At 35.3% G+C, this 19,311-nt stretch overlaps 1 protein-coding gene and 1 non-coding gene across 2 annotated transcripts in view; both read left to right on the forward strand.

Annotated features, from left to right (window-relative positions):
• The first annotated feature begins 6,664 nt into the window (after nt 1–6,664).
• On the forward strand, nt 6,665–6,771 carry LOC140894000 (small nucleolar RNA R71). Its single transcript, XR_012153556.1, has one exon. It is a non-coding gene; the product is annotated as a small nucleolar RNA R71 (small nucleolar RNA).
• An 8,577-nt stretch (nt 6,772–15,348) lies between these two features.
• The window catches only part of LOC140890146 (transcription factor MYB114-like), a 29,565-nt gene continuing 25,602 nt past the window's right edge, over nt 15,349–19,311 (forward strand). Inside the window, exon 1 of the mRNA XM_073297905.1 lies at nt 15,349–15,475. Within this exon, the coding sequence (XP_073154006.1) occupies nt 15,349–15,475 (127 nt within the window). The remainder of the gene's footprint in view (nt 15,476–19,311) is intronic.

A 19,311-nucleotide genomic window follows, 5' to 3' on the forward strand; every position in this document is an offset into this window, starting at 1 on the left:
CGGCCACTGTTAGAGAAAAATACTAGGGTTTTCGAAAATTGTGACCTGTTGTGTTTAATTTCTGTACTGCAATAACTTATTTATAATGTAGGCCGCTAACAGCTTAGGGCCCATTAGTCATAAGTTCAAGCCCGACAAGCAAAGCCCGCATGTTCAGAAATTAATATAAAATTCATCATGACTCCGATTGATAAACCGATTTCACCAATGTGCACAGAAACCATTTCTGCACCTTTTAAAGTCAAGATAAATTTTTCTGAATCCGAATTCAGTGATTTCCAAAAATGCCCATCCCTATGTCATTTTAGAAAATCTTACTCCTCTACTCTTAAATAAGAAGTCCAACTTCTTTGTTCATTAAATTTAACTCTTTAAATTTAACTATCTCAACGGGGATTAAAAATCCATTACTCTGTGTGACCCTCAATGGTTCAGGGATACAGCTAGCCGTGGGCTCACAACTCCTTGTGACTCGGAACAACAATTTCCGACTTGCCCATCGAATCATGGTAAGAGCGCCTAGCAACATCGCCCCATGATTCCCTAGGTATCACTGATAGTGCCTGCAAGAACCAATAGATTTTGGTTAGCGTACAATACGATCCCTTCATCCATATATCCCGATCGAATCAACAACCATTGGTAAATCGAGAGTCGTTCGAGATTCGATAACTATGCAATACATCTTGAAGATCAAATAGTGACATCGCATGTGCTACTAGGAAACCATTTCTTAAAACACATCATGTACTCTGGCCAGAGATTCGTCACACTAATATCTCCTCAGATCGCATAGGATATCCACACTCGCAAGTATGTGGTGAATCCTTGACAACAAAGCATCGACTCCTATATGTGTCGTAACTGTACCCAATCCCGACACCTGATGACCCCAATAGAGTCGGTAAACGAGTCAAAGCACAGTACTAGCATATAGAGTCTCAATGATGTTTCAAGTAGTAAGGACTAATGGTGTACAACCAAAACCGCGGACTTTATCCACTCGATAAGTGATAACCACTTGGAAAGTCCGAATAGGGTAGTTCGATCATTCATCATATGAATATCCATTTGCATGCTTCGAACATCTCTATGTTCCCTACCAATGAAACGTGGTACTCTGCATCGCAAATGCTAGTCTCAAACTCGAGCGATCCTTATCCTTATTATCGGACGGCTCAATCCACTAGGAACAGTTTAGAATATACAGTGACTATAAGATGTGTTTCATGATAGACATCCCCATGTTCTACCACATCTTACATACACTATAGTATATTCAAGGTCTTTATCAAAACAACAATAGTATATCACAATATTATAATATGAAGAAAGATAAAGTCATTGCCATTAATAAAAGTGTAAATTATATAAAACAAAAGATTGTTTATATAAAGAGTCATCAAAGCCCTTAGCCACAAGTTGGCTCACCGGGCACCCACTCTTTCAATCTCCCACTTGCCCTAAAGCCAACTAGTCATACTACGTAGACCCATTGCTTCGCGATGTTTGTCAAATAATGGTCCTGTCAAGGGCTTAGTAAGTGGATCAGCGATATTGTCTGCAGAGGCCACTCTTTCGACAGTGATGTCTCTTCTTTCCACAATCTCCCGGATGATGTGGTATTTTCTCAGTACGTGTTTGGATCTTTGATGAGACCTTGGTTACTTTGCCTGAGCAACGGCACCCGTGTTGTCACAGTACACCGGGACTGGACCAACAACTTCAGGAATGACGCCCAACTCTTGGACGAAATTCCTCATCCAAACGGCCTCTTTAGCAGCAGCTGATGCTGCAATGTATTCTGCCTCAGTGGTGGAATCCGCTGTGGTGTCCTGCTTGGAACTCTTCCAAGAGACAGCACCGCCATTGAGCATGAACACAAATCTAGAGGTTGACTTTGAGTCATCCACGTCACTTTGGAAGCTAGAGTCGGTATAGCCTTCCAATTTTAGTTCTCTTCCTCCATATACCATGAACATATTCTTAGTCCTTCGTAAGTACTTAAGAATGTCCTTCACGGCTTTCCGATGCATTTGACCGGGATTAGCTTGATATCTGCTCGTGACACTCAGAGCAAATGCTACATCCGGTCTAGTAGATATCATCCCATACATGATACTCCCTATAGCTGACGCATATGGTACATGTGTCATTTTCTCTATCTCTTCATCAGTCTTGGGACACATAGACTTGGATAGAGAAACTCCATGACACATGGGTAGATGTCCTCTCTTGGACCCATCCATTGAAAACCGTTTCAATATGGTGTCGATGTAGGTTGATTGAGTGAGTCCTATCATTCTCTTAGATCTATCTCTATAGATCTGTATCCCTAGAATATAGGACGCCTCACCCAAATTCTTCATCGAGAATCTACCTGATAACCATATCTTTGTTGACTGCAACATCCCTACATCATTCCTAATGAGTAGGATGTCATCAACATAAAGTACTAAGAATGTCACAGCATCCTTAACTACTTTCTTGTAGACGCATGGTTCCTCCGGGTTCTTGATGAAACCAAAATCTTTTATTGTTTCATCAAATTTCTGGTTCCAACTTCTTGATGCTTGTTTTAGACCATAGATTGATCTCTGAAGCTTGCATACCTTATGCTCGCTTCCCATGGATGTGTATCCCTCAGGCTGCGTCATATAGATTTCTTCCTTAATGTCTCCATTAAGAAAAGCAGTCTTCACATCCATTTGTCATATCTCATAGTCATACCAAGCAGCTATGACAATAAAGATTCTTATGGACTTGAACATTGCAACTGGTGAAAAGGTTTCATCATAGTCAACTCCTTGTCTTTGAGTATAACCTTTCGCCACCAATCGCGCCTTGTAGGTCAATACCTTACCATCAGGCCCAAGCTTTCTCTTGTAGATCCATTTACACCCTATTGGAACAATTCCATTGGGAGGATCTACTAAAGACCAAACTTGGTTTGTATGCATCGAATCTATTTCCGATTGCATAGCTTCAAGCCATAAATTTGAATCCGCATCAGAAATTGCTTCCTTGAAGTTTCTTGGATCACATCCAACATCGGGTTCATCTTGATCCCCTTCAAGAAGAAGACCATATCGAATAGGAGGTCTAGAAGTCCTCTCGGATCTTCTAGGTGTAGGCGTGTCTATCAATGGTTCCTGAGGTGTAGGATCGTTATTTTGTATTTCGGGTTCTTCTCGAATTTCTTCGAGTTCCATCATCTCGTCTTTCTTATCCAATAAGAACTCCTTCTCCAAGAAGGTGGCATTCCTTGAAACAAACACCTTTGTTTCAGCAGGATGATAGAAATAATATCCGATTGAATTCTTCGGATACCCTACAAAATAACATAAGGTGGATCGACTATCCAACTTATCTCCCACTGTTTGCTTCACGTAAGCAGGACATCCCCAAATCCTCAAGTACGAATACTTAGGAGCTTTGTCATTCCATAACTCGTATGGTGTTTTGTCCACTGCTTTAGTGTGGACGTTGTTCAACAACAATACCGCCGTTTCAAGCGCATAGCCCCAAAACGAAGGTGGAAGCTCAGTGAAGCTCATCATGGATCGAACCATGTCCAACAAAGTTCGATTACGACGCTCCGATACACCATTCAGCTGTGGTGTCATAGGAGGAGTCCACTGAGAGAGAATCCCATTCTCTTTTAGATAGTCCAAAAACTCGGTACTTAAGTATTCTCCACCTTGATCCGATCGAAGTGCTTTAATACTTTTACCTAGCTTGTTTTCTACTTCAGCCTTGAATTCTTTGAACTTTTCAAATGCTTCAGACTTATATTTCATTAAATATAAATACCCATACCTAGAATAATCATCAGTAAAGGTAATGAAGTAGGTGTGGACATATTGAGTACCAATTCTAAATGGACCACAAACGTCTGTATGGATCAAATCCAACAGATTTTGACTACGCTCAGGTTTCCCCTTAAAAGGAGATTTAGTCATTTTTCCTTTCAGGCAGGATTCACAAGTAGGTAGAGAGTTAATATCAGACATATCAAACATGCCCTCTCCCACTAGCTTGTTCATCCTCCTTGAGGAAATATGACCTAGCCTAGCATGCCAAAGGTTTGCCGGGTTTTGACTATCGATTTTCCTTTTGTTTGTTGTTGCCGGTTTATCAACATAATTTATTGGAACGTCTTTTAGTTTTAAGTTATATAGATCGTTTTCAAGTTGTCCATTTCCAATCAAACATTCATTCTTGTAAATATTGCAAATCCCATTCACAAAATTGCAAGAATAACCATCTCTATCAAGCATAGAAACAGAAATAATGTTTTTAATCAAATCTGGAACAAATAAAACATCTCTTAAAAGTAACTTAAAACCATTCTGCAAAATTAAATAAATATCTCCCATAGCTTTAGCTTCAACTCTGGAACCATTTCCGAGCCTCAGCTGGGTCTCACCCATTCTAAGCCCGCGACTTCTTGTCATCACCTGCAAATCATTGCAAATGTGAGATCCACATCCGGTATCCAATACCCAAGAAGTAGTATTAAGTGAAACATTTATTTCAATATAGAACATACCCTTCGCAGTTCGCAACTGCTCTAGATATTCCTTGCAGTTACGCTTCCAATGACCGGGCTTCTTGCAGTAATGGCAAACATCCTTGGATTTTTCCATGTTTGAAGCCTTTGTCTTGTACTTCTTCTCGGGTTCGATTTTCTTGGGTGGGGCAGAATATTTTATGCATGCAAATATCAACATATGACCTATATGACTCCTCCATCAAAATTTTATGCATGCAAATATTTGGACTAATTCTCTTAATAACAGAAATTGAACAACCCAAATCAGATTTAAATTCTCTCAAAACTCTTACATCTTTTTCATCCGGAGTAAGAGAGGAAGAAATAATTATCTGGTAAGTCGAATTATAATCCAAAATGCATAACATAAATGACTTGGTAGTTCATTCAATGCCGGAGTAGAAACTGGTACCTTTTTTACTGGCTCATCAAGCAATATTCTTCATGTTTTTCTTTGACATTCCTTTTCTTTTGGAAAACTTTCAAGTGCCAAAATTTACTCTCTAATTTTCCAATCATCACCATCAGCACGAGTCAACGAATTAATCAAGCAACTTGCCAACGTATCTTCCAAATCCATTCCTACACCAAGATTACACATGTAATAATTAAATAAATCAATGAGATTACAAGCACATACATCATCTTGGTAATTCATGGTCTTTTAAATATTAAAAGTAACAACTTCACCACCAACTCATAGATTTAATTCACCCTCCTGCACGTCAATTAAAGCTCTTCCAGTTTCCAAGAATGGTCTCCAAAAATTATAGGGACATCTTGATCATCCTCCATGTCAAGCACTACAAAATCAGCAGGAAAAATAGATTTATCTATTTTTACGAGTACATCCTCAACAATTCCACGAGGATAAGTAAGAGAATGGTAGGCCAATTGCAGAGTGATCGTGGTCGGCTTCACCTCACCGAGCTCCAAGGCCCTGAAAATAAACAAAGACATCAAATTAATACTTGCACCTAAATCACATAATGCTTTATTAACAGTTGCACCACCAATAATATAAGGAATAATAAAACTCCCTGAATCTTTTAATTTTTGTAGTAATTTCTTTTACAAGATGGCACTGCACTCTTCAGTCAACTTCACCGAAATTCCTTGAGCTTTCTCTTCCTCAACATCACATCCTTCATGAATTTTCATAGTGTGGCATTTTTTCCAAAGCATCAGCGAATGAAATTTTTATATGAATTTTCTTGAAAATATCAAGAAACTTTGAAAATTTCTCATCCTTGGAACAGGCGGTTTCTCAGACAAAACCGCAAGCTTACTTGAACTTTTAATCTCAGATTTTTCTAGTTCAATCTCAATCTCTTCAACTTCATCATCATCCACTACCTTTGAGTCATCGACCCCAAATCTTTTCCCACATCTCAAAGTGATGGATTTACATTGTTCCTTAGATTTCTCTCAGTATTGCTAGGAAAAACCCCTCTTTGCTGATTATTCAAGGCATTCGCAAGTTGACCAATTTATATTTCAAGATTTTTCATAGAAGCTCCCACATTGGTTAAGTGCATCTCCATATTATCAAGCATATTTTCATTCTTTTGAAATCTTGTGGATGACTTCGAAATAAAATTACTCACCAAATCCTACAAAGATTGTTTACCCTTACTGATTTGAGTATTGAACCCCAGTGGAGGATTCAAAACATTTTTATTATTTGCGTATGAAAAATTATCATGATTGCGCAAACTAGAATGATATTGATTGGATACATAATTACCTCGATAGCCATTAAAATTTTGGTTGTTCATATACTGATCTTGCTACACATTTTCAAATCCATCATTAGTAGTGACTACAATCGCCAACGATGATGTCTTAGTAGAAACTTGATTTCCCTTTCTCATCATAGCCAACTGTGTAAAAATAACGGCCATTTGAGCATTCAAAGCCGTGAATGCATCAACTTCATAAACTCCCGCAGGTTTTCTTATCATAGATATCTCACTCGGCCACTGATAGCTATTAATCGTCATCTGCTCAAGTATATCAAATATTGATCCCCCAACAGCAGCATCCACAGAAATCCGAGTTGGGGCATTCAAGCCATTGTAAAATAATTCAATCTTCTCCCAATCTGCAAAATTATGGTTTGGGCAGTTTGGTAGTAATTCTTTGTAGCGCTCCCAAGCTTCATATATCTGCTCAAAATCTTGCTGTCAGAATGTAGTGATCTCAATTTTCAGTTGGGCAGACTTGGCAGGCGGAAAATACTTGGACAAAAATTTAGAAGCCATGTCAGCTCATGCTGTAATGCTTCCCAATGGCAGTGACTGTAACCAACTACAAGTACTGTCTCCTAGGAGAAAACGGGAACAATCATAGTCTGACGGTGTCTTCAATAACACCATGAATTTTCACAGTGTCATCAATTTCCAGAAAAATGCACAGATGCAAATATGGATCTTCAATAGCTGCACCCGTAAACTGATTTTGCTACACCATATTGATCGATGCTGGCTTCAATTCAAAATTATTAGCAGTGATATTCTGCCGAGCAATTCCAGAATAGTGATTTTTTATCACCGGTTTAAAATGATCTTTGATTGACACCGAACCACTATTTTCACCTCCTTCTCTGTTTTCATTATTTTCAGTCATTTGTTTCCACTCTTCTATTCTATATTTTCTCAAGGCTTTTGCAGTTTTCTCAATTTTCGGATCAAAGAGCAGTGCGTTGTAACTTTGGCTTTTTTGCATAAACTGCATAAATAGAGGAAAAAATTTAAATTAGAACCAATAAAATAAAAAATGCTCTAAATCAAATTATGACTAATTAGCACAATTTAATATAAATCATTTAAAATTCATTCCCCGGCAATGACGTCAAAAACTCGTTGCGTGATTTTCCCTCGCAAGCGTACGATGTCAAGTTTTAATATAGGAATTAATTCCAAGTCGATCCCACAGATCTACGAAAATGAGTTGGTTTTGATTAACTAAAAATTGCGACAAATTAAATTAAATAACAAGGAGTTCGCAAGACGAAATATCAATGAATAAATTTTAAAAGTTCAACTTCACTTGACTATCCACCATGATTAATTCTTATTGATTTTTTAATTATAAATTCTTCTAGTTTATTAGTTAAGAATCCAATTATTTCCTACTACCTTTCCCAAGTGATAGTAGAATTTTGTATCTAATATTAACCTCAATATTCCTATCAAAGTTTGAATATTAAATCTAGTAAACAACACAATAATTATTCCAATGCCTTTAATGGATTTATATGTCTTCCAAATAATATAAACATCAATAATGTATTTTTCTATGCCATATTCAAAATTCCCTCTCCCGAGCGACGAATTATAAATAATAAATCATTCAATCAATGACCAATAAATTGAAAGTGTTAAGAACAAGAAAATACAAATAAACTATGCAAAGAATTCAAATATATAAATCAAAACATCAAAATCATGGTTCAAGTAAAGATTCGCCTACCCTCTAGACTAAAAGATTGGTTCATGATGAATTTTAAAATAAAACTAAGCATATTCTTCCAAAAATTCATCAAAGTAAAAATCTAGAATGTAAGGGTAACAAGAACGAAGTTAGAATAAGCCTGTCCATCCTCGGATGCCGTCTTATTCCGTCTTCGTACCAAGTTTTCTTGCTCTTGTGCGATCCGTAAGTATCCTTGCTGCCTTTTTCTCTCCAAACCCTCGATGAAGTCACAAATATGACAAAGAATCCTTTTTTAACCCGACTAGAAAAGTTTCCAAAATTATTAAAACACATTGGCGCTGGGGCGCCGATCACCGATAATTTCTCTTCTTCAAATGCGGACCACAGGCACTGGAGCGCCTATTTCTCGGCGCTGAGAGCTCATCAAGTCGAGCGTTGGGGCGCCTCTCTGTCCATCTGTTTCCTTCTTTTCGCGTGCTTTCCTTTCGCTTCTTTTTGAACATTTCTCACCTTTTTAATCCAAATAAAATGGCCGTTCCTCAAATTCCTGCAAACGACACAAAAAAACACAAACACGCATAATATCACTCGATAAATAACAAAAACCAAGTTAAATCATATGAAATATAAGTGCAAAAATTGCACTTATCACTTGGTTTTGGAATGCAATGCTGGATTTTATGTGATGGCTACAGCACTAGTATTATCACAGAAAATTTGTGACTCAGTAACAGTAATCCCAAAATCTCATAATTGCTGCTGAATGCATAGAATTTGATAGCAGCAGCTCCAAGCAGCGATATATTCAGCTTCTGTAGCAAATGTTGTAATGGATGTCTGCTTTTTACTGAACCATGAGATAATTTTTTCACCAAGAAATTGACACGAGCCACTAGTGCTTTTTCTATCCAGTTGACATCCTGCATAATCTACATCAGAATATCCCACAAGATTAAATTTAGAATCCTTAGGATACCATAGAACAACATTCTGAGTTCCTTTTAGATATCTTAAAATTATTTTGCAACAACATAATGTAATTGTTTGGGATCAGATTGAAAACAAGCACACATGCAAACAACTAATATTATATCAGGTCTATTGGTTGTAAGATAAATTAATGAACCGATTACCCTCGATACATTGTGACATCTACTGAGATTCCTCCTTCATTCTTGTCGAGCTTGGTGGAGGAGCTCATTGGAGTAGTAGTAGTAGTGCAAGACTCCGTTCCAAATTTCTTCAGTAGATCCTCTGTATAATTCATTTGATTGGTGAAGATTTCTGTGTCAGTTTTTCTGATATGTAAGACTAGGAAGAATGTAAATTCTCCCATCATGCTCATTTCAAATTTGTCCTGCATAAGCTTGGGGGTTAGTTGGTCCAAAAATAATATCATCAACATATATTTGTACCAAAAGTGTGTGTTGGTTCTTGATGAAGGTGAACAATATCTTATCTATTTTTCCAATAACAAAGTTAGGGCAGAGTAAAAATTGGGATAAGGTATCATACCATGCCCTAGGTGCTTGTTTAAGATCATATAAGGCCGTGTGCAATTATAAACGTGATTGGGTAAAGAATGACTCACAAAAACTGAAGGTTTCTCAAAATAGACTTATTCATGCAGTAGTCCATTTAGAAATTCACTCTTTACATCCATTTGAAAAACTTTGAAGTTATTGAAGGTTGCAAAGGCTAGAATGATTCTTATAGGTTCAATTCTGGTTACTAGTGCGAAGATCTCATCATAGTCTATTCTTTCTTCTTGTTTGCAACCTTGAGCCATGAGTCTTTCTTTAAGATCATATAAGGCCGTGTGCAATTATAAACGTGATTGGGTAAAGAATGACTCACAAAAACTGAAGGTTTCTCAAAATAGACTTATTCATGCAGTAGTCCATTTAGAAATTCACTCTTTACATCCATTTGAAAAACTTTGAAGTTATTGAAGGTTGCAAAGGCTAGAATGATTCTTATAGGTTCAATTCTGGTTACTAGTGCGAAGGTCTCATCATAGTCTATTCTTTCTTCTTGTTTGCAACCTTGAGCCATGAGTCTTTCTTTATTCCTTACAACAGTACCTTTCTCATTCATCTTGTTCCTGAAAACCCATCTTGTACCGATTACTACTTGCTGATTTGGACGAGGTACAAGATTCCATACTCTGTTCCTCTCAAATTGATTGAGCTCTTCTTGGATAGATTCAATTCAATTATGATCCAGTAGATCTTCTCAATATTTTTGGGTTCTATCTATGGGACAAAGGCAACATGCATATATTCATTGATAATTTTCCTTCTGATTCTAAGAGCTGCAGAGGGATCACCAAGAACTAGAGATGGAGGATGGTTTTGCATACCATGCCCTAGGTGCTTGTTTAAGACCATATATATAAGGTCGTGTGCCATCAGATCTGCAAAAATATCATGATCTTCTATTTTGTTCATATCCTGGCTTCTCGCATGGCTAAAGTTTTAACATCCCAATCCTTTGGCAGTGCTCTCATTACCTTGAGAGCCATCTCACGATTGATGTACTCTTTTCCAAGAGTCGTGAATTCATTCACAAGGCTACTGAATCTTTCTTCAAAATCACTTATAAATTTTCCAGCCTTCATCTTGATGTTTTCAAACTTTTTCACAACAACAAAAAGTTTATTTTCCTTGGTCTGCTCGTTTCCCTCGTAGAGTTGAATCATCCTTTCCAATATCTCTTTGACATTGATGCACAATCTTGCTGAAGGTATTCTTTTCCAAAGTTTTGTACAAGATGTCTTTTTCAACATTTTCGAGGTTAGCCTTTTCCTTATCTTCATTTTTCCATTCACTTATGTGCTTTTCAATCATATGTGTTGCACCGTCAATGATAACAACTACAACATTTGGCTTCATGATTTTGATTGGACCCTCCGTGACAACGTATTACATATCTTCATCTTGTGCAGAAAGATGAGCTTGCATTTTGATTTTCCAATCATCGAACTCTTCACTTGAGAAAATAAGGATTTTGCTTAAGGACACCATGATTAGAAATAGGAGCTTCACAGAGAAGATATAAACCCACTCTGATACCACTTTTTAGGATCGACGAAGAGTGTTTAGAGCGACTTAAATGAAAACTATCCTTTTTTCATTAGGTGAAGTCCTAGTACTGTTGTTAGCATCAATACATGAGAATCTATACTCAAAGACAAAGCAGTAGTCTGCTGAAATAGTGCGGAAACAGGCTATTGAGTTTGTTGAAGCTGAAAGATAAAATGAAAGGTAGTGCAAATAGATTTGTTTCTGGAAGTTCGAAGGATTAAACTTTTTATGTCTTTTCTTCTTCTGTTTCTAGAGTGTATCACAAGTAGATTTGATGAGTACACAAACTGGTACAAAATGACTTCAGTAAGACTTATCTTCACCTACTATAACTCCTAGAACTCTCAAAAATAAAATACAACACAAACGAATTACTTATGAAAGAAGACTTTTCTCTCAAACTTTTACAACACTTTCTTTCTTCAAAGATTTTACAATGGTTTGTAATGAGCAAAAATATGATCTGAGTATGTGATAAATCCTTTTTGAGTATGCAAGAGTGTTTCGGGTATTTTGTAAGAAACATGAAGATTAATTGATTGATATATAGTTGATAACAGATGTTTCTCTTCTTTTTCTCGATGGAACCACAAAGCCTTATATAGCTAGATTTTTCTCCAGCGCTAATAAACGACTCTTTAATGCTCTCATTTAATGTACATGTACCAAAATATAGATTTTACTTAGCTTGTCATATCTTTCATATTCAAAATAAAAATAAACAACAAAATCTATGGTACGGTGCATTAAATGTGGTGTACTATATATCATAACGACTAATAAATGAGAGAGCTACTAAAAAGCATAGAACTCCTAATATCTCACATTGATGTCTACTGATTTTATCTTTAGTTGAGACGTGGTTACTTATTTCAATCGAGATCGATTATGCTTTTCTTTGCTACTATTATTGCCTATTGATTTCTAGAGTAGTTTTGTCTACTAACCGTCATTACCAAAAATTAAATTACTTAACATATGTATATAATTGCATTTGTACATATTAAACATTAATAATAAATTACAAAGAATAAAGAAATGTTTGTACAAAAATTAATCTTGAAACTCTATTTTTTATTTTAGTTTTAAAAATAAAAATTTCAATTTGAATATAAAAATAAAACATAAAAATATTTAAAAACATGAGAGTTTTCATTTAATATTTTTATGTTTTATCTTTTCATAATATTTTATTATTAATTTTATCATTTTTGCTCCCTAGAATTTAATAATATCATCCTCGCAAATATATTTTAATATAATAAAATAAATGATAAGAACTAATTATGTTACAATTTTTAAAATTTAAGGACTAAAAGTATCACGTTAAAATATTTAGAGATGAAAAGTGTTTTGATATGAAAATATGAGAACCAAAAAAATATTTTTCCCGGATAATTCACAATTTAGTCTCTCATTTTATGACTCTGTCCGATTTCGTTACTCACTTTTTAATTGTCTGGATTTGGTCCTCAATTTTTATTACGTTTTTCGTAATTGTTCATTCCGTCGTTCAATTTGGTATGTGTTAAATAAACTTATACAACTGCTGCATGCAAGAGATTAGCGCAATCATCATGATTTTCTTCTCTCAAAATATAACTGTCCTTTCAATTACCTCATGCACTCTTTTGATGGCGTAATTCATACAAAAATAAAACAAAAATTTCTGCAAAAATTAGCCATATCTAGATTAGAGGAAGAAAAATGGAGTCAATTAAAATATGCCTTCAATTATCTTCCTTGACAGAGCACAAACGTCATTGAAAATAAAAAAAATTCACAAACCAAATAAAATAACATAATCGATACCATGCATGTCTAAAATTATCACAACAAACTAACTCACAAGAAATTAATTAAAGAGGGTGGGAGATGGATGAAGGGTTGAAGGACGACAAGCCCGAACTGGTCAACTTTGGTTCCATTATTTTTGGTAATCTCTACACCCATTAATTCCCCACTTGTGCTTTCATGAACAAGTCCTTGTTCTCAACATCAAGTATTGCACCCTTCCTTTTTTTGTTCACTTCCTACTCTTTCATCTTCTTAAATCTCATAATTAAATGATTGCGCTTTTATTGTTGAGTTGAACATTTTTTTTTAAAAAAATCGTCACAGGCCTAAAAAATATCAGGTCCGACCCTATGCCTACAAAAGTGAAGACTATAGTTCCTATATATGGGTTCCAATATTGATGTTTGCAGAAGTAAATCTGGAAGATGACTGTAGATCAATCAGCCTACGCGGTGGCCTTATATCATTCTTTGTGCAATCAGATTGAGTGAGGAAGGATAAGAATTAATTAAGATCCATGCTTTTAGTCTCCATCTATTAAAACAAATTGAACATGTAATCGGCCAATTGGAATCAGAGAAACAATAATCAGGAAACGGTCAAAAAGTCAAAAAACAAAAGCAACCGTTAGAATCGGTATAGTTGTACAAGTCATTCCTCTATCATAATACCAAATTAATGCTAAAGTTACAACAAATATTGTATACAATGTTATTTACAACAATTATATCGTGAGATTTTGTATTCAATGTATCATGAGATTTTGATAAATAAAATTTTTGAATTAAATTTTGTGTTGTACAAATTGATGTACAAATTTCGTTATACCTGTAGCATTACTCTCGCGGAAAACATCAGAAAAACAGAGGACCAAATCGGATTAATTGGAAAATGAGGGACACAATGGAGACTGAGTCATAAAATGAGGGACTAAATTAATAATTATTCCTTTACTTATATATACAATTTCTGTAAAATCAAAATATAGTAAAAAAAATTTGAAAATTTTTGGGGTCCATAACCCTTTTTGGCCTTATGATAAGTCCGCCCTTGCCTTTCAAGCCTTATGCGATTTAACTGGCTAGCATGCTTTGTATGCTATTGTATTAGTACGAAAGGTTACCTTTGTATATCGAAAAATAACGGTTATCGGTTCTCAAAGTAAAAAAAAAAAGGAAATATAATTTTTTAAGGAAAAAAATGAAATACAATTTATTGCATAATTGAATGATCTTTGAAAAAACTGTATACCAATGATAAGTCCAACGAAAAATATTTATGTATACTTACAACCAAAAATCGACAGTTTGTGCTTCTTGTTCATCAATTTAGAGACGGAGGCAGCCCCCCTCACCTCTACCTTGCTTTTTCCCACAACCCTCCCCTTTTCTCAGTAGAAAAATTTATTTATTTACTTAACCACGTACAAGCATCTCTAATTTTTCAAAAATAATTTTTAAAATTATATAAATATATAAGAATGATATTTAAAATAAAACGATACAAATATAATACAAAAATGTTTTGGAGACGAATTTTGATTTGATATTTTCAGGTGCTTATTTTTTAGATTTTTGGCCTATGTGATTTCTATAAAAGTACATTTTGGATAAAGTACTGTTGAAAATTTTGGTATTGTGCCTTGGTTCTTTTATTTTTAGGCAATTTATCTTAAATTTTCAATTTTTTTAATTGTAATAAATCATGTTTTCATAATAATATTTTTTGTTAGAATATAATAATGACTATGACTTGGGTTTTTTTAATTAATTTATAAATAATAATAAATATCAAAATTAATGTTGATGGTGGAATTTAGCAAAAATAATGAAAACTGGCCCACCGGTACATTTGGCGGAATTTTGCAGTGTCTTATGTCAATGCATTGCGATCCGTAAATAAAAGAGGTCGAACATTCCCACATTTCTGCTCATGTTATGTGCAATAATATTGATTTTTTAAAAACTAATAGCAATTAATATTGGTTTAATTTTTACGTATACTTCTTAATTAGTTGGAAAACAATAAAGGGTGGATTTTTACGTATACTTCTTAGTTGCCGGATCCACCCTTTATTGTATACTTCTTAGTTGGAAAACAATAATATAGAAAGCTAGCTAGTAGCTGGGGACGATCATTTGATTTACTGTACATTTCCAAAGCGAAACTTATCCAAAAACTAAAAGAAAATTAAAGGAAAAAAAAAACATGAGAAAGGTCTCTAATATCAATCAAATGGCTCATCTTCTTTAAAGCACTTTATTACTATTTATGGCTTTCTTATTTAATTCCCATTGTATTTTGAACGATATTTCTTGAGAAGTTGGGCTACACATAAAGATTAGCCAAGAACTAGGTCCATCATGCATTAACTCACGCACCTGTCGTCGTTTAAATTTTTCCCTACCTTGCTTGTATTAAACAGTACCACAAATGAAGGCTTTTCGACATTGCAGAAGAAAACCGAACGCGATGGAGAGCCGTAATATTGGTGAAGGAGTGAAGAGAGGTGCGTGGAGTAAAGAAGAAGATATTCTGTTGAAGAAATGTGTTCAAACTTATGGACAAGGGAGGTGGCATCTTGTTCCTCTCAGAGCAGGTAATTAATTAATTATTCAACTCATTATATATAATTTAATTTCTTTTAATAAGAGATTGTACGTTACACATCCACCGTTCATTCGGTGTGAGGCCTCACAATCCACCGGATATATATATATAGCTGGTGAATTATGGATGGTTTGCTTTTGTTTTGTTTCCGATTCTTTTAAATTACACCAAGTTGGCTAATATTACAAGAGTATCTTTTGTGTGTGTGTGTGTTTTTTTTAAAAAGTCATCAACGTTTGGGTTTCATTTCATTTCACTTCTTTTTTGGGTTTCATGCATTTCACTTCTAGTTCTTGCTTTTTGCCGGTGTACTAGCATGACATGACATGACATGACATGACATCATAATGCTGATACAAGCCTCTGATGTTGATGACGTGTGCACACGAATTTAGCTCTGTAGTGGGAAAAAAGGACCTAGAAGTTAGACTAATTTATAAAGACTCATTAATTTTGCCTGAGGTACAGGGCCAAAAGCTAAAACAAATGTCGATCTGCAGGGGTATCCTCGGTTTAGTACTCTTTATTTAGGCATATTCTCGAATTAGTCAATTTTCTTTTTAATGGCCCAATTTAATCTTTTTTGTTTCAAAATGTTTTTCAGTTTAGTTTACATTCTCATTTTAACTTTGTTTTCTATTTTTATTTATTCTTTTCATTTTTTTTTCAGACAATCATGCTTCTATAAAATAAACTAAATCTTGTACCTTATTAACCAAAATACCGTCGGGTTGTATCCATCGGATTTCACAGACTTTTCCTCACAGTCTAAGCACATAGTCGCAACCGATGGTTTCTATCATTGATTCGTTCAACAACACCTAACACAACATTGTCTCGTTTCCTACCTCAATACGTATTGTAATAAACGTAATTTGAAAATGAAATTAACATGAGAGGGGCAAAAGCCTGGAATTTTATTCAGACAAACTAAATATTATTACATTAGTAACCTCCTATAAAGGAGGATATTAATGGTTTAGCTATTTTTAGTAGCGGAAAATATAACACACATAAACTTGAAAGAAAATATTACAAATTTATTTCGAATAAAAATGAAGAGAATGATGGATATCTTCGTCTTCCTTCTCCTTGGTATTTGTAAGAGTTCTTCTCGAATTTGAAATTCGAACTTCAAACTTGTAGATACCTCTTCATATTTTTGCTTGCCAGTTGTTCTGACGACTCATTGCTGGAAACATCTTTTAATGGGTGGTCCTAATTGTGGTCCATCCCTTCTAGGTGTGGTTGAGTCACATATTTTCTTTTAATTTTGTCGGGAAATCTTTGGCTTTTGGGGTCCCATAAGAAAATAATTTTTGTGTGGTCCTTCACCACTTGGACTTGCCTCTGCAACATGCTTCCGGTCAGATCTTGGTCAAATGCCTTTCTCGAATTCTGGCTCTTTTTGATTCGGGAAGTCTGGGTAGATTTTTTCTATCCATCTTTCGATGTCAGTCATATTGCAAAATTTCTGGCAAGCTAGTCTCTTTAGTCCCGGGAAGCTTGTTGTTCCACAAAATTTTTTTTTTCTTTCAAATACTTCTGCAAATTCTGTAGTTTTTCCTATCATGGTGTTTAGCAGGAAAAATATGTTATCTGAATTTTGAAAAAAAAAAAAATTGAACCGAAACTTGACTTTGTTCATCTATATGAGATAAACCCATACTTTCCATGCTTTCCTGTAGAGATTTCGTCTAAGGGTGGAAACCATGAGAACTCCTTCTGATTGAGGGTCCTTAATAATTTTTTGAGCATTTACATCCGGCCTCCTGAGTTTGATGAAATGGAAGGCTTCATGTGAGCCTTTCCACGCTGGTTCTGGTGTTGTACTAAAGAAATAGAGCTAGCTCCATAATATCTCATCTGGACAAATAATCATTATTTTTCCAAGTTCATGTACCGCTTCCTGGATATATCCATTTTGGTAGCAACTTTATTTCCGGGAAACTTGGTGACGTAGTATAAACCGAGGCAAGAGCCTCAAAATCATACCATTGTTTAACATCTTTCAGATGGACTTTGGGTTTCATCCACCCCTTTGGGTATTTTCTTGCAACATCAACCCAGTTTGTATCCGTATTAATTTCTACTCTAGTTTTTAATTTATCCCAAGTTTTTTTATATGCCTGAAATGGAGAAATTATAGTTTCGTTAGTATCAACATTAGTTTTTTCCTTATCATTTTGAGGTCTAAGGTTGATCTCTCCCACTTCAATCCCCGAGGTGAAGGGTTGACTTGATGTCTCGATATAAGGATTTGGAGCCTCAATTTTTCTTCGATCGACTCATCCGAAAATGAGCTCGACTCAGCACTTGTTCTAGAAGTACTTGAATCTCCTACTCTAGGTATAGATTCCTGTACTCGAAAACCCTCCTTTTGGGAAATCAGTGGTTTCTCAATCTCCAAGAGGATCGTATTTTGTAATACAAACCACAACTGAGTTTAAGCATGTTGGCATCCTGTGATTCGATAAGAGACGGTTTTCTTATCAACTTGTTGTATCCTACCCGCCACTTTTGCATTTAGAAAAAGATTATTAAACTCATTTTGAAGCATTTCAAGGTGTTCTCTCAAATGCATCTGCATTTCATGATGACATCGACTTCATTGATGTCCATCCCTTGTTAAGAAATTTGCGAGAATATTTTCATTAGATATAATAATAAAAATATCAAAAATATAATTTTGACATCAAGATTGTCATCTCAATAATCTAGCCTACTTTGGTTTAGATTCAATTTTATTTTTTTAAGAAGGTTTTAGCCTGTGTACTATCAACTTTTAAAGTAAAGTAAATTTTTTGGCAAGTAAGAATAATGACCATTTTTTAAAAGCTTTTTTCACTAAAAAGAATTCATTTTTGTTGATATGACATCTTGCTAATTCTGCATCTGATAATAGATCATTGCAGTATCTGCATGTGTTAGGATCGAAAGTGCATGTAACAAGAGAGAGGGGGGGGGGGGGGGGGGGCGGGAGGTTAATACACCACTTGACATTTTCTTCATTTATATCCTTTTAACTGATCCCCTTTGCATTGAAAATCTCAATTGATTGAGATCAGTTCTCAATGGGTCAAATGATTGGTCAGTTGACTGATTGCTTCTTCAAACGTCATGAGTTCAGTTGGGTTGGCAACTGAGCTCTGATCTTTCTCGTGTATCTATACCAATCAACCCACTAGATAAGTATGGAATGAGGTCGATTAATAGTTTGAACAATTACAAGATGAAGGGGGGGGGGGGGGGAGGGAAGGGAGGTGAATACACCACTTGACATTTTCTTCATTTATATCCTTTTAACTGATCCCCTTTGCATTGAAAATCTCAATTGATTGAGATCAGTTCTCAATGGGTCAAATGATTGGTCAGTTGACTGATTGCTTCTTCAAACGTCATGAGTTCAGTTGGGTTGGCAACTGAGCTCTGATCTTTCTCGTGTATCTATACCAATCAACCCACTAGATAAGTATGGAATGAGGTCGATTAATAGTTTGAACAATTACAAGATGAATTGACTGAATAAGTAACGCGTTAAGTAAATAAGACAAGATGTGTTTTTAGATGTTCGGAGACTCAACTGCTCTTACCCCTTCTTTCTTTTGAGAATGATTCAATAGAATACTTTCAGTATTACAACCCTTGAAACACCCCAATCCAAACTAGGACTTACCCAACTGCCTATCTTGGAACTCTTAGACTTCAACAATACAATCAATTCTCGACTGATTAGTTACAACTTGACTGGTAAGTCCTCGACTGACCGTACAACAATAGTATTTTCCACAGTACACTATACTGATCTTGATACAAAGTGTTACA

This window comes from Henckelia pumila, chromosome 3 (assembly GCF_033568475.1).
Source record: "Henckelia pumila isolate YLH828 chromosome 3, ASM3356847v2, whole genome shotgun sequence".
NCBI lineage: Eukaryota > Viridiplantae > Streptophyta > Magnoliopsida > Lamiales > Gesneriaceae > Henckelia > Henckelia pumila.